A 13,860-nucleotide genomic window follows, 5' to 3' on the forward strand; every position below is an offset into this window, starting at 1 on the left:
GTGTTATGAGAAAGACACACCCTGCGCAGAGGACAAAGGGCCTATTCAGGTGCCGTGGCATTCTGGAAAGCTCCGGGCCTCACCCCGCGAACGGGGACTGTGGAGCTAACATTTCACTTTCTCTTAGCCACGGGGAAAAGGTCAACACCCAAAGGGGGCTGGATCGCGTCTCTCCCCCCGCTGCATCCGCCGCGGCGAACGCGGTTGACTCCAGTTACAGAGTGATCTCGCTAAAACCCCTCCGTCCTACATTCATAATCACAGTCAAACGGAGAGTGTCTGACCTCTCTTACTCTCCTTTAATCTGCCTGATGATATTCTATTAGCAACCTGCTGGATTTGTATTCATGCCTCTTTTTAAACCAAAACATTTCATTCATAGGAGGGAATCTAAGTGGGACCGTGGAACCAAAGGTGTAATGATCACGGAAATGATTCATCCTGCAAGTAGCTGCGTTTGACATCTTATTTAAACCAGAGAGTGGGGATCCTTCCGAGGTCAAATCTGCAAGAGGCATGCAAAGAAGAAGAGGGCCAGTGTCCAGCACACAATATTATTGTGTTTTGGACGGATCAGGTTTTTCTTTTTTGCATTCTTAACTTGCTGACTCAGTGGATGAACCAATCGGTGACGTGCCACTGCTTTCATTACAAAAACCTGTTGAACAGTTTTTAAACCATGCACTCACGCAACAACTGGGCCCTTTAAAAAAAAAAAACAACTTCCAGAACCAAACCTTTTGTTGATAAATGCATAAACTGTCCTGCCGACTTACGGAACATGGTGTTGAACTGCTGCGGGTTGAGGTTCCACTTCCCCCACGGCGTCTTGTGACCCTTCGACTGGGCGTAGTGGGCGTGGTTGAACTCTGGCTCCGTCCCGAACGAGTCCAGCACCCGCAGCATGCACCTACGACGCCACACACAAGACGGGAGGGTTAGCGGCTGCCCCACGCCGGGAACACAGATGAGTCGCTTGACGGTGTACATTTCAATCAAGTTGGTTGATTTAGATTGATCGGCGCTGTGCATTCACTAAATCACTGATTATTTTCTAGATGTCCTAGTCTGCCCTGTCTGCCAGCAGCTATGTTTTTTCTATTAGAATAAAGGTCATATGTGTTGACTTGGCCACTCATTATTCAATATCTATACATCCATCTCACTATCACATCGAAAATTACTCTTTTTAATTGGCCATCTTGAGCCCAAGAGCAGAAAATACTGCTCTCAGAGACTCATCATAAAGTGATAGGAAGGTGTAAACAGACACACACACAGACACACACACAGACACAGATATGTGGAGCTAAATGTTTAGTGATCCACCCAGGCAGATGCTGTGCAGCTGGCTGTGTGAACTGAGAAAGGCCCTGGGAGAGTCGAGAGCTGGGAAACACATCCACCATGAGGAAACTTTCACAGCAACAACAACATGCCCACATGCCATCTCCACAAACAACCCTCATCTGTCCCCGGTAGACGTCGTCCTCGACAGATGGAGCCCCTAACACGACGCCAACATGGCCGCAGCCATGCTTCCTGCACGTAATGGGAGTCCAGAGCGTTTACGGCGGGCGTCATTAAGCGGCGGGAGTCGAGGCTGCTCAGCTCAACAAGTGGCACTCGGCAACGCTTGCTCAATATAACAATCCAGCTGGGCTGAATGGGGGTGTTGTTGTCAACTACAAGTGAATTTTCACTATAATGTAATCCACCTAAAGTGATCCCAGATGCATAATTTATAACAATAACTACATTGACGTATCTCCTGCCGTGTGGAATAAGCGATATAAATACAACAAGCCCATATGGAGCATTAGGAAACAGATATCAGACGGGGATTTTTGGGTTTCATATGTTTATACCTAAGGGTTACTTTGCTGCATGTCGGTTCAGCCCTGAGGCTCAACAAAACAGCTGCATGATAAACAGACATACCAGTTAATGAGGTGTCTTAAGAAAATCTATTATTCATCCCCGATAGCAGGCTTTGGTTCAAAACATGGAGCTGTAATGGATTATATTACTGAGACTGTCATACAGTTAATACCATCTGATTACTTCTGGACTACATTCTACTGCTTCTGTTTTTATTGCATGTACTGTGTGCATCGACTTCTCCCCTCTTATCTCACTTCAATACATTTGCGTACTTTTTTTTTAATGATGTTTTTTCCTTTGTGATATTGAGGTATAAACTTTGACTTGACGTTGGTCCCTCCCTTTGACTGATAATGCAATCTACTGAACAGACTTTCACCTGAGTGGTTATCCTTTATAACGACTGAGGCAACATTTTAATGCCCATAAATGTTTGATAAGCTTTAAGATGTATGGGGTTATATGAGGTTAGCTTTCAGGACGTTAGTTAGCAAGCTGGAAAAACTGGTGTTTAACTAGAAATAAAAAATCTGCTTCCTTCCTTCATTCCATTCATTTTAACGTGCACACAGTGTTTTACCACAACAAAAAGGAAGCGAAAAATAGAGAAATAAGCCAGGAGAGAAAAGACGACATCAGACTCGGACACGAGCAGCTGATGTCTAACTTCTTATTTGACCAGTTTCGTTTCTGCATTATTGTCTTCCGACACCAAACCTAGAACTGGACCTCCAGCACCGGCACGTTTTCTGCAGCCTCGCCGATGCAGATGAAAGTGCCCGATTCAGTTATTGCATGAAAGGCTTAAATGAAACAGAACGCTAGGGCAACACTGGCTCAGAGCAGATTCCCATTCCTCTGGAGTAGCATGAAACGGCGTGATGCAGCACCGTAAGTCAGATGACCGGGGCGATCACAGAACCCATTAATCACAAAACGGGCCTGACAGACTTGGTTACTTGAACCAAACACACATAAATGGCAAAGAAAATGTGGACTATAATGATATTCTATGGCTTCGGGGTCTGATATGCAAACAGATCTGGCATGTTCTGCCCATAGGATATCTCTTTCCTGCCTTCCTGGATGACAAATACAGTCGGGATGGTTTCACAGAAGGGATTCTCACAGCACCAAGGCAACAACGTGAGAGAGACTGGCAGCAAGGCGATGCAGGCGAAACTGACCCGGTTTGTGGAAGAGGAAAGATTAGAGATAAAGGCGTCCAACCTGCCGTACAGGTACAACATTAAGTGCTTCAACTTACACAAGTGTGCTATAATGGCAGGAGAAATAATGCAGAACACGGCATCTGGACCTTACATCCCCGCCTGAGGCTGAATCAATTTCCTCAGGGCAACAAAGGGAGCGGATGCAGTCTAAGGTGTTATGTCGCACACACACAAAACCTGTTGACAAGCAGGAGGAACCGGCGGGACCATTAGTGGCCCGAGACGCATTGTTCCCTCTCTTTTCCTGTCAGCCGGAGCTGATGAGAGCCGTTTCAAAACAAACCGGGAGAACCTCATCTACGGTCCTCGGCGGAGCAATCGCAGAGAGAATAGATTCCGAAAATTGCAAACAACAGACGCTACTGCGGCCTTCTGGGAAATCGTGGTAAATGTTTGAGCAGAAAATAGACCCTTTGTCCCAGCAAAGTGCCAGACAAGCCTCAACTCGATGCCCTTTGCGTATGTGAGAGGAGCTGTTAAATCACAGTTGGCAGAGGCAGCACAAGGTTCGAGAAGTGTACAAATGACTGAATTCATTTGGACATAATGGAAAGCCGACGAAGAGGGGGAACGAACAGTTACGGCGTGAGGTAATTAACCGCCAATGGCTCTCGCTGCGCCGCCGAACAGCCACCTGTAGAAAGGCGGTGTAAAAGCGTGGGAGGCTGAGAAAAAAGACGACGCACGCTGAGCGAAACCTCTCCGGATAAATAAAATGAAAGATAAACATTAAATCCAATTACACCAGCCGCCACAACCGTCTTCCTAGGTAATTTTCCAGAACATTAAAAACTCATGACAAGCAGCGATCTAATTTTAACATGATTCAATAAGAGTTGAACACTAAACTAGAACCTCGCAGTTGGAAGCCAACCTGTCAGTTTACATCCACGTCTGTAGAAAATCATTTTATCCTATTAGACGTTTGTGTGAATTGATCATAATTAGAACATTCATTTTTGAGTTATGGTTATTTGTGGTCATAGTGACAAATAGCGTGGCCATGCAGGGAACTCATCACTGATGCATACTTACTGGTAGTGGACCCAGGACGGTCCCAGTGTCTTCTTGAACTGGGTGAGGCCCACGATGTCGATGTAGATGAGCTCAACCACCTTGTCGCCCTGCGTCGGGCAGCTGGACTTGTTCCCCATCACCTTGCGCATGATCCTTGGGAGAAAAGTCAGGAAATCAAATTCATTTCCGACTTTTCCTGAATTTACAGTAAACTATTTAATAGCATTTGTGCTGATAGTGTGTGTTATGCAATGTTTTTGTGCCTTAAAATGGAGCAAACAATAAAACCCCGGACATTGTGAGGACGCTACACGGAAGCTAAAAGGCCAAATTTCTTTGAGTCAGTAGCTCAACCTATAATCTGTCAAATGTCAAATAGTATGTACCCACACAACACAAGGTGAGTCAGCATTCCCGTTTCAAACAAGTTGACCAACAGGTTTTTTTCCTTCTAACTGGAAAAACAAACCACAAATATTTGAATGTAAGGAGTTTCATTTGTTTAACCTCAGTCAAATAACTTCAGGCAAATACTGAGAGGTTCCAGCTGAGATGATGCAAAGTATATCGTATACCAGGATATATGACTTATTATTTGAAACAATGCATGACGGTCTCCTGCAGCCGTGACTCCAGGAATGTGTTGGTACTGACTCTTTGAGCTCAGCCAGGGAGGCTGAGATGCGGACGTCATGACCCAGCAGGTACAGCGTGGTGATGAGATCGCTCCACTGGACCAGTTCGCCCAATGGGCCGCCGCTGAAGGCGTTTTCTGCTATTTTGAAGCCTGACTCCTTGGTCAGCAGGCCCAGGTGCACCAGGATCTGATGGAAGGGGGGAGAGTATGGAATTAGGTATTCACACGTAGCAAAGCATGTGTTTGAGCATTTAAAATTTTGGAAAAGTTTAGAAAATGGACAGAAAACACAGAAAAACGGACTAATAACTCAGAGGCACACCACTGGTGGTTTCATATTTGAAAAGGATGAAATGCTGAGTGGAAGAAACATATTTATCCCAGTAGGGGACTGTGAAAGCACTTTCCCTTTAGCCCTGTATGCTGTCAGGTGCAACACACACACACACACACACAAACACACACACCAGGAACACAGTGTTCCACAGCAGCAGCAGGAAGTAATAGCAGGCTTTGTTTGAAGTGGCCGACGCATTTTTCATTGCTGACAGCCAGCCCCGGTCCCAGAGCAGCACACTAGTCCAGGATTCATATGTGCGGATTAATATCCAACAGAGATTAGTGGCTGAAATAAAGACCTCGCTTTGAAAGTATCTGGAAAGAAAGAAAAAAAACACCCGTTCTTTAATTAAAGCCTGAATTATAGAATTAAAAGAGCAAACTGAGAAAGAGCCTTCAGCTGTTAGCAACCAGACAAAGTAAGGGTTGGTTAATTAATTAATTGGTTAGCTGGCTAGATAGTTGGATAGATAGATAGATGACTTTCTGCTTTGTTGGCATCATGGGAACGCGGTGTGAATTATTCAGAAGGCCAGGGGAACGTGTGGAGTACATTATTCAGCTCCAGCTTGGGACACAATGGAGGATCCATGTCAGTCCTTCCTGGAGCAGAAGTGGGACGCTTCACAAGCGTGAATCCACTTCAACAGGCTGAACGCTTTGGGGACGTGTTCTTAGAAAGTTGTAAAAGGGTTATTCCTCTCATTTATTTGGAGGATGAACATTAAAGTCCACGACTAGATTAATATTCAAGGGTGAGACTTTTTGTGATGCTAGGAGTTCTCCTGTGTAAATTAGCTGAACCAGCTTTGCAGAGTCTACAGCAGGTGTTCCCTCTCCCTTTGCGCTACGCTGAACGCCACGCCCACCTTCTTCCTCCGACGCCTGGCCAGGTTCTGCTTGGCAGCCAGCGAGCGGATGGCGCTGACCCACGGCTCGGCCATGCGCTTGATCCTCAGCATCATCCAGCGGAACTCCTCGCGCTGCGACATCACGCGGTAAAGCTCCTCGAAGCTGGTCCGGAACTCCGCCTGTACACAGAACACGGTGACACGTCATACACATGCTACTGTAAATGATCCTTCATCTGTACACCACGTCATATTCAGTAAGACATCATTTTAAAGCTGTTAATCTAAAGATAATAACTGTAATTATGTTCAACGTGTCGTCCTGTTTATTGCTGTTTTATCTTCGATAGCCGTTTGTCTGCTGCTGCCAGGATGTAACCTCATGGGGATCTTTAAAAATGCATCTAATCTCGTTTAAAATGCAAAATGCAATATTGACTCCTGCAGCTTCCAAATGGCCAAAGGGCGGTTTTCTTGGAGGGGGACTCTTCTAGAAAAGCTGTCATGACGAGACCAAGGCAAACACCGCACGCCTAAAGATAACGACTCATACAAACGGCTTAACTCTCCCATTTTATCACCTTAGATTGAAGTGAGAAGCAGGGATGGTTCATAGATATATGGCTGCATGAATGAATGGTGAATGTTTAACATGGTGCACCATTTGTCAGCCTCTATGTTCTACTTGTTGAAGAAATCTGTCCATAATCATTGACGCTGGAGTCTGCTGAGGTGATAATAACCACCGTTAACTGTCAGAGACATCTGCAGGAGTGATTTATTGATTTTAGAGTAAAAAACTCTGAGGAAACAAACACAATGTGCTTTTATGAAGTGCAAAGTCCTCATGAGATCAGTCATATGATAGCTTTTATAGAGGAGAGGAGACATTTAACACATAACTGGGAACTTAAACTGAGGCCACCGTGTAACTCATCTAAATATCAGAGCGGAGGATTACAAGGTGAAAACATCACACGTGGAAATCCGAGGACTGAGACGGCGAGAGAAAGACGGAGTGAGCCGAGGAGGAAGCACAGTGCCATTACCAGCTGCTCAGGTGGCTGGAACAAGGCTGTAGCGGGGCATTAGCGTCCCTCATCGCGACAGGAAATCACTTCCGCAGACTGAACCTATTAAAATCTGGGCCTGAATTAAAATCTCTAAAGCCTGTCAAATGGCATCTCCCTACCACAGAGGGCTCAGCGCTGTTGATGCATCCAGAGAGGGGATGAAGAGTGCTTAGTATTGATTCACCGGCAGCAGAGGGAAGGGGGTGTGTTTTCGAGGATGCTGATACTGTGGACTGTGAACGAGCCGGGCGGCCCCGGAGAGGCGCTCTAAGTGGGATTTGAGGGAGCTGGTGCATCGGCAGGGATAGAAGATCATTATTCCAGATTTGTCCCAAGGTCCCGTCACTCCGGCTTTGCTTTACGAGAACTGTGGCGCTCTTTTATGTCGTCGGGCGTGTCGACGCCTCGGAGCCGCCTCAGCCTGCTCCGCCATTCGCCGCCTCCTTTTGAACCGCTCTTACTGCCATACGGCTACATTTAAAAAAAAAATAGATATATTAAAAAGCCACACCATCAGATTATTTCTTCAAATGAAATATCCTATTTAATGCCGTAAATGTCATTTTCTTCCTGGAGTCGGGAGGATGGAGTGGGACTTAACGTCGGAAGGGGTTTAAAAATGTATGCTAATGGAAAACTTGCAAAGCCTGGAGTCGACACACACACACACACACACACACACACACACACACACACACACACACACACACACACACACACACACAGACACACACACACACACACGCACACGCGCACACGCACACACGCACACACGCACACACACACACACACACACGCGCACACACACGCGCACACGCACACGCGCACACGCGCACGCGCACACGCACACGCACACGCACACACACACACACACACGCACACACACACACACACACGCACACACACACACACACACACACACGCCTCTTTGAAATTAATACATTAGAGCCACTTGGACCACAACCGTGACACTTGATATGTGACGCTCAAATGAATCCCAACGCAGCCATGTTTTTTCCGGTAATGGTGCAGCGTGAAGAGCTCGTCCCCAAAGAGCAGCTGAGGTCGTGTGAAGTGTCCTTTGTGTTTTTTCGGTTCACACTCACACGGGAGGCGTTTGCTCACCTGTCCCCTCCTGTCCATTTCATCATTTAGGTTCTTCGTCCTCCAGGGCAGGCGAGGACACCAGTTCTCCACCTGTCAAGTCAAATACACACGTTTAGTTTCCTGGAAACCAAAAACATCACTGCCTAGATTATTGCTTGATATGGAGACTATATAATTACTGTCATACCTCAGTCATATCTTACTGGACTAGACGGTTAAAAATTGAATAAACGAGGTACAATCATGTGGGAAATAACCAAACAAATTGCTGCTCTTGTTCCTGTTGTGCTGAGCAGAGAGCACTGAGTGACTTATAACTCCTGGACCCTCCATAAATATCCACCATTAACCCCTGGAAGCAACTGAGGGCCGCTGTAAATGTCCATACAAGACCGATCTGATGTAAATGAAGCGTCGCCCTCTTCCTCAACTTCTCCTTCTCCGACTGCCGCAGCATTTCCTTCCTGTTGCAATGACCGTTGCCACACAAAGAGGAATATGCAGAAGAATGTGTGTTTTGCCGACCTCAGCAACAAAAGCTGCACCGAAGACGAGGTGTGTGTGTTTACTCTCCATCGTAATCCACAACACACACACACACACACACACACGCTGACCTTCTGCGGCTGACATCCATCGTGATATGTTGCCCTCTCCGATTTGCCCCCGTCGCAAGGTTAATGTGGTGGTCGACAGGTATGAATTATACATGGTCCTGTGTGTGTCTGTGTGTGTGTGTGTGTGTTCATAACCACGATGGATGGAGAAGAACGATCGCAGCAGAAATGGAAATACAAATTGTCATGGCAACCGTGAGATCACATGGCCGGGGGCGGAGGCTGAGGGCTGTTAGATTAGCAGGGTCGAGTCTCAGAGAGAGAGAGAGAGGGAGAGGGAGAGAGAGAGAGAGAGAGAGAGAGAGAGAGAGAGATTCGTTGCAGGTCTTTATAGCAAATACTTCCATCTCTGTTCCGTGAACTTGGAGCGGAAGGCAAGAAAAGAAAAGGCTTCTCTTCTAATGGATTTCGCTGTTGTCCATCCAACTTCTATTTCCGTGCAGAGCTTTTTGTGTGCATTCTTTGTTCACAGCAATGCTTTCAGATGACATACAGTATTCATAACAAGCCCCTGAACTTTCCACAGACAGAAATCCTACTTTGAATCGAATGAAATAAGTCTGCCATGAGACGCAAGGATTCCTACTTGAATCTGCATTTGATGAAAGCACTTATTGAGACGCGGTAATGGCAATCATGTCTGAGAAGGATCTTTGAAATTATTAATCACAGTCGTGTCTTATGGGAAGTCTTCTGGATCTGAAAATGAACCAGCATCTTCAGAGGATGGCAAATAAAAAAAGGCAATCATTATCAAAAACCGCCTTTATCACTTTTCATATCTGGCTCAGAATTAATGAGACGAGATTAATTCACCAGAAGAATCGAATTCGGCTGATGTTGACTGATCTGAAAGGCAAATCATGCAACATTAAAAGTCTCAAAGTGTCTCTTGAAGGAACACAAGCTTCTATATGTTAGTGCCTGTCAATAATGCACGACTCCTCCCTGGCTGCTTTTTCCTGTGTGCCGAAGCTGTGTCGAGAGTCGGGCAGGGTAGCGAAGTCACCGCACGTCTTCCCTCTGAGGCTGAGAACTCATCTCTTCACGGCGTACCTCACACCAGCCCTCGTCTCCCTCCTCGCCCACTGAATCATCTCCTCGCTCTCCCACGCCGTCCTCTTTAACACACTCTAATTTGCTCTCATTAAAAATGAAATCCCCTCTACCTCCCTGCCTTGCTCTTATTTTTAGCGCTGCGTTCCTCCATGATCACCGACAGGTGACAGGAATGTTGTCGGGGCGGCTCAGGCTCCGAACCTTCCGTTATTCCGGGTTTGCTAAGGAGTCGCAGCTGCTTCGTCTTTCTGGTCTTCTTTGGATGTAACTATGACTAACAGGAGCAGGAGCTCAATTATTAAAATGTTGGATGCATACGTTCTCAATACAGTTTCCCAGTACAAATCCACATGTACAGTGTGGATCAAAGCCAACACATCTTCTTCCTCTGTGCCATAAATCTCCATTGTTGACTGAAGACACATCGATGAGTCACCTTGTTTACCGGCTGACACCTTCCATTACCACGAACATGCACGGTGTAGTTTATTTGGAATGAATCCCACACACACCGTGTCAAAACCTCAAGTCCACACCCACACACACACACACTTCTCCTAAACTGCCTCCATTGAGGTCTTGCCTTTTCTTCCGTTAAGTGTCACAATTTGCAAGATTGTTTGACTGATTGAGGACAATGCTGCTCATTTGGCATGACCTCACTTAAAAGGTACTTAGGTTAAGTGTAGTCGGTAAATAGAGTCCTCGTTAGTCGAGAAGATGCAGTTTTCTACTTTATATAAGGAAATGTCCTTTTTATGGACTTCTAAAGGAAGAGGAGTTGAAGAACAAACACTGATTCTTGATGAAGCTCCACCAATTTAGCTAACCGTCCAATTATATAATGGTCAAACCTACAATACACAAGCGTTATGTACACACACACACACACACACACACACACACACACACACACACAGGGCTCACCTCGCTGAGATAGATGAAGAAGGAGCAGGTGGATCCGTCCACGCCGTAGTTGCCATAGCAGGAGTCGGAGCGCCACATCTCCCTCATCCACTGAGGAAGAGGAGGAAAAGATTCAATCTGAGCCCCCACATGCCTTCTCACCCCTTCAACTCACTCAAACCTTAACACCAGTAAAAATATATGAGCCCATTGTGAGTTAATAGCAGTCAAATGTGTTTCATCCGCAGCTGTTGGGTAACTCCACACACTGACAGCCTAACAACCGTCATTTGGAGCCCTTTTCATTCCAATAATGGAGCTCTTTGGATGGAAACAACCAAAAGAATAAGGTTGAAGTGAGCAGCGGCGTTGGTGTGTGGGCAGGCTGTGATGCTGGAGGAATACATAATGTGAGATAGCACCAGCTGCCTATCTACTTTTCACCATCCTCGTAGGATTCGCCCATGTTGTTTTTGTGCCTCAGACGTTTCGTGGACATAAGTCACTGGCTTCGATCGCTATAATCAAATGGAAACTCTGAAAATAAGAGCGGCGACTGTATCCATTTCACCAAATACGTGTGCAATTCCTCAGCGGTCGACAGCGACAGAGGGAGGTCGTTCTGGGGTCTCGTATGGGGATGTGTGGAAATAAAATCAATGGGAAAACTCCACGAAGATGGAAGAATGTGCGTCTGCCCAAAAGTAAAAGGGGAGAGGAAAGAAGGTGCAGCAGTATTTCAACTTCTGATTTGATTCCTGAGGCACCGCTGTGATTAACATACTGGGATGTATGCAAGAGCGATCCTCCTTCACTCATGGGCTGGAGTACATCATGCACGGCGACTTACAGTCACCTGAGGGAGCAGCACACGGGGAGATGTAAAACTGAGCCTTCATAGCTGCTCACAGACGTGGCAGATGGGCTCGGATCAGAGCCGCTTGGATGGGGAAGATTGTGCTATATTTGTTTAAATGGCAACCTAAGAGCCCTTAAAGGGAGGAAATTGATTTGTCAGACGTTAGTAATTGTGTACTGGGAGTAAAACTGCTGTGAAATAACTGTTTGGTGAATTATGATGCCTTTCTGAAATACAGTGTGTGTGTGTGTGTGTGTGTGTGTGTGTGTGTGTGTGTGTGTGTGTGTGTGTGGGGGGAGCAGGCTTTGGCATCGCCTGGCCCCCAGTTGGAAATGCTGACAGTATCAGTGGAGGATTGGGACTGGCTGAACAGATGGTGTGTATGATAGGGCCCTATCAGCTGCAAGGAGACCAGCTCACACACACAGAAACACAGAGACATTGTGCGTACATCTGTGTGTTATTTGGGGTGTTTGGCCCCGTTACCCCTAAAAGTGAAATTATCTGAAGTTTAAATACCAATAAAATAAGAAATGTTTTTCTCCAGTGCAGCTTTTGTCAGTTAGCAAAGAGTGGGCGTTCGGCTACGGTGCCATCTTCTCTGTTTATGTAGTGTGTGCTGTTTTTTCCTTCTTTTCCTTATTTCAAAATGACTTATTAAGCTGTCTGTGTTTGACTCACCTTAACCTTGTCCTCGCAGTGAGGGAAACCCTCCAAAGGGGGCAGCTCACACTTCTCCTGGGCTCCATTTAGGAGGTCTGGAGGAAGAGAGAGAGGGAGAGACAAAATCAATAAGGTCAGCATCTAATAAGGTTCAACAGCATCTTGTATGATCCTCAACATTTTAGAGAAACGGACTTCTGAACCGGAGCCACGACAGCTGCGTCCCACATTTATCCTTCCACCCACCAGGTTCCCAAGATGTCTGTACTCCCTATGTTGATGAATTCAAACAGTTCACATAAGTTAACCAACAGCGACGTCTGATCTATTGGGAGGAGAGAGAAACCTGCTCCTCATTGCTCTCTGTAGAAGATAAAGAACCTCCATATATACAGAATGGCTGCCTGCCAAAGAAGCTGACATCCTCTCGCCAAGACAGGAGTGTCATCCCGCTGGTCGTTGGTGTCAATTTCCTGTCCGGCTCAATTGACCGACAGACAGACGACTCGGCATTTTAAAGCGTTTTTTTTTTTTGTAATGAAGATGGCATCTGCTCGATGACTCAACGCTTTCTGTCTGGCGACTGTGATTTAACAGTTTTCTCTTGTAGATGACAAAGAGAGGAGACACATGGCAGGAAAAGAAATGTGGTGAGGCTAATGAGGACGGCCCACAAGGTGCAGTTCCTCTAATGAGACGATGATGTATTTTGTGGGCGGAGCCGAAACATGGACATCATAATCCCAGCAAGTCAAATTCATAGTGTCCAACGTGCACAATTCATCATTTTATCAGCTTTACTTTGTGTTCGGTGCAAACGGTGAGCGGTAGTCTCAGCACTTCACGGCGGTTGCGTCACTGAGTGACAGCTGGAGACGGCCCAAGCCCATTACTCTGTGGTCAGCCAACAGCATCGCCTTTGCCTTGGCGATCTGATCTTCACAACACACGGAAACCACAAAGAGGCTGAGAGCCAGTCCAGCTCACAATGACGCAAATTTTTTTGGGGATTCTGCAGTAAACAAAAATAATGTAGCTGCAGTGGGGGGGGGGGGGGGGGGGGGGGGAGCCGCTGATATATTTCCTGCGTTGCACTCAATATCCCAGGAAGCCAATATCACCGTGGGATTAACATCCGCTGGCTTCCCTTCCATATAATCACCTTTTTGATATCCCCATTCTGAGACGTGAACGTCATCACCACTGACCTTTACAGCCAGGATATAAATAATGCATGATGGGAGGCTGTGCGGTGAATAGATAAAAGCTTAGAGCCAGACTGATGTAATGTGTTTGCGGTTGGCGTTTCAGGAGGAGGATGCTTATGGGGGTTTGTGTACGGATCTAATCAGGGGCTTCCGCTATGGTCAAGCTTCTGTCGGGGTGGGGGGAGAAGAGGCTCCTACATCAAGTTCATCGCTGACTCAGATTATTTATACCGACAAGCCGCCGCAGTAAACATATCGTTCTCCTGGGAGACCTTTTTCCTCTCTGTGCTGCTGTATCGCCTAGATTAGCGTGAAAAATATATTTCACTGACAGCCTCTGGCGAGCACACTCATGGCGTGTATCAGGGAGGATAGCAGATAAAAGAGAGAGTACTACAACTAATAACA

At 46.3% G+C, this 13,860-nt stretch overlaps 1 protein-coding gene across 1 annotated transcript in view; it reads right to left on the reverse strand.

The window, feature by feature from the left end:
• Positions 1 to 13,860, reverse strand: part of mgat5 (alpha-1,6-mannosylglycoprotein 6-beta-N-acetylglucosaminyltransferase) — a 54,193-nt gene that overhangs the window by 20,055 nt on the left and 20,278 nt on the right. Inside the window, exons 4-10 of the mRNA XM_084004034.1 lie at positions 12,263 to 12,339; positions 10,744 to 10,833; positions 8,159 to 8,230; positions 5,979 to 6,140; positions 4,788 to 4,957; positions 4,152 to 4,286; positions 777 to 910 (exon numbers count right to left, since the gene is read on the reverse strand). Coding sequence (XP_083860160.1) covers positions 777 to 910; positions 4,152 to 4,286; positions 4,788 to 4,957; positions 5,979 to 6,140; positions 8,159 to 8,230; positions 10,744 to 10,833; positions 12,263 to 12,339 — 840 coding nt within the window. The remainder of the gene's footprint in view (positions 1 to 776; positions 911 to 4,151; positions 4,287 to 4,787; positions 4,958 to 5,978; positions 6,141 to 8,158; positions 8,231 to 10,743; positions 10,834 to 12,262; positions 12,340 to 13,860) is intronic.

Source organism: Eutrigla gurnardus (assembly GCF_963514095.1).
Source record: "Eutrigla gurnardus genome assembly, chromosome: 24".
NCBI lineage: Eukaryota > Metazoa > Chordata > Actinopteri > Perciformes > Triglidae > Eutrigla > Eutrigla gurnardus.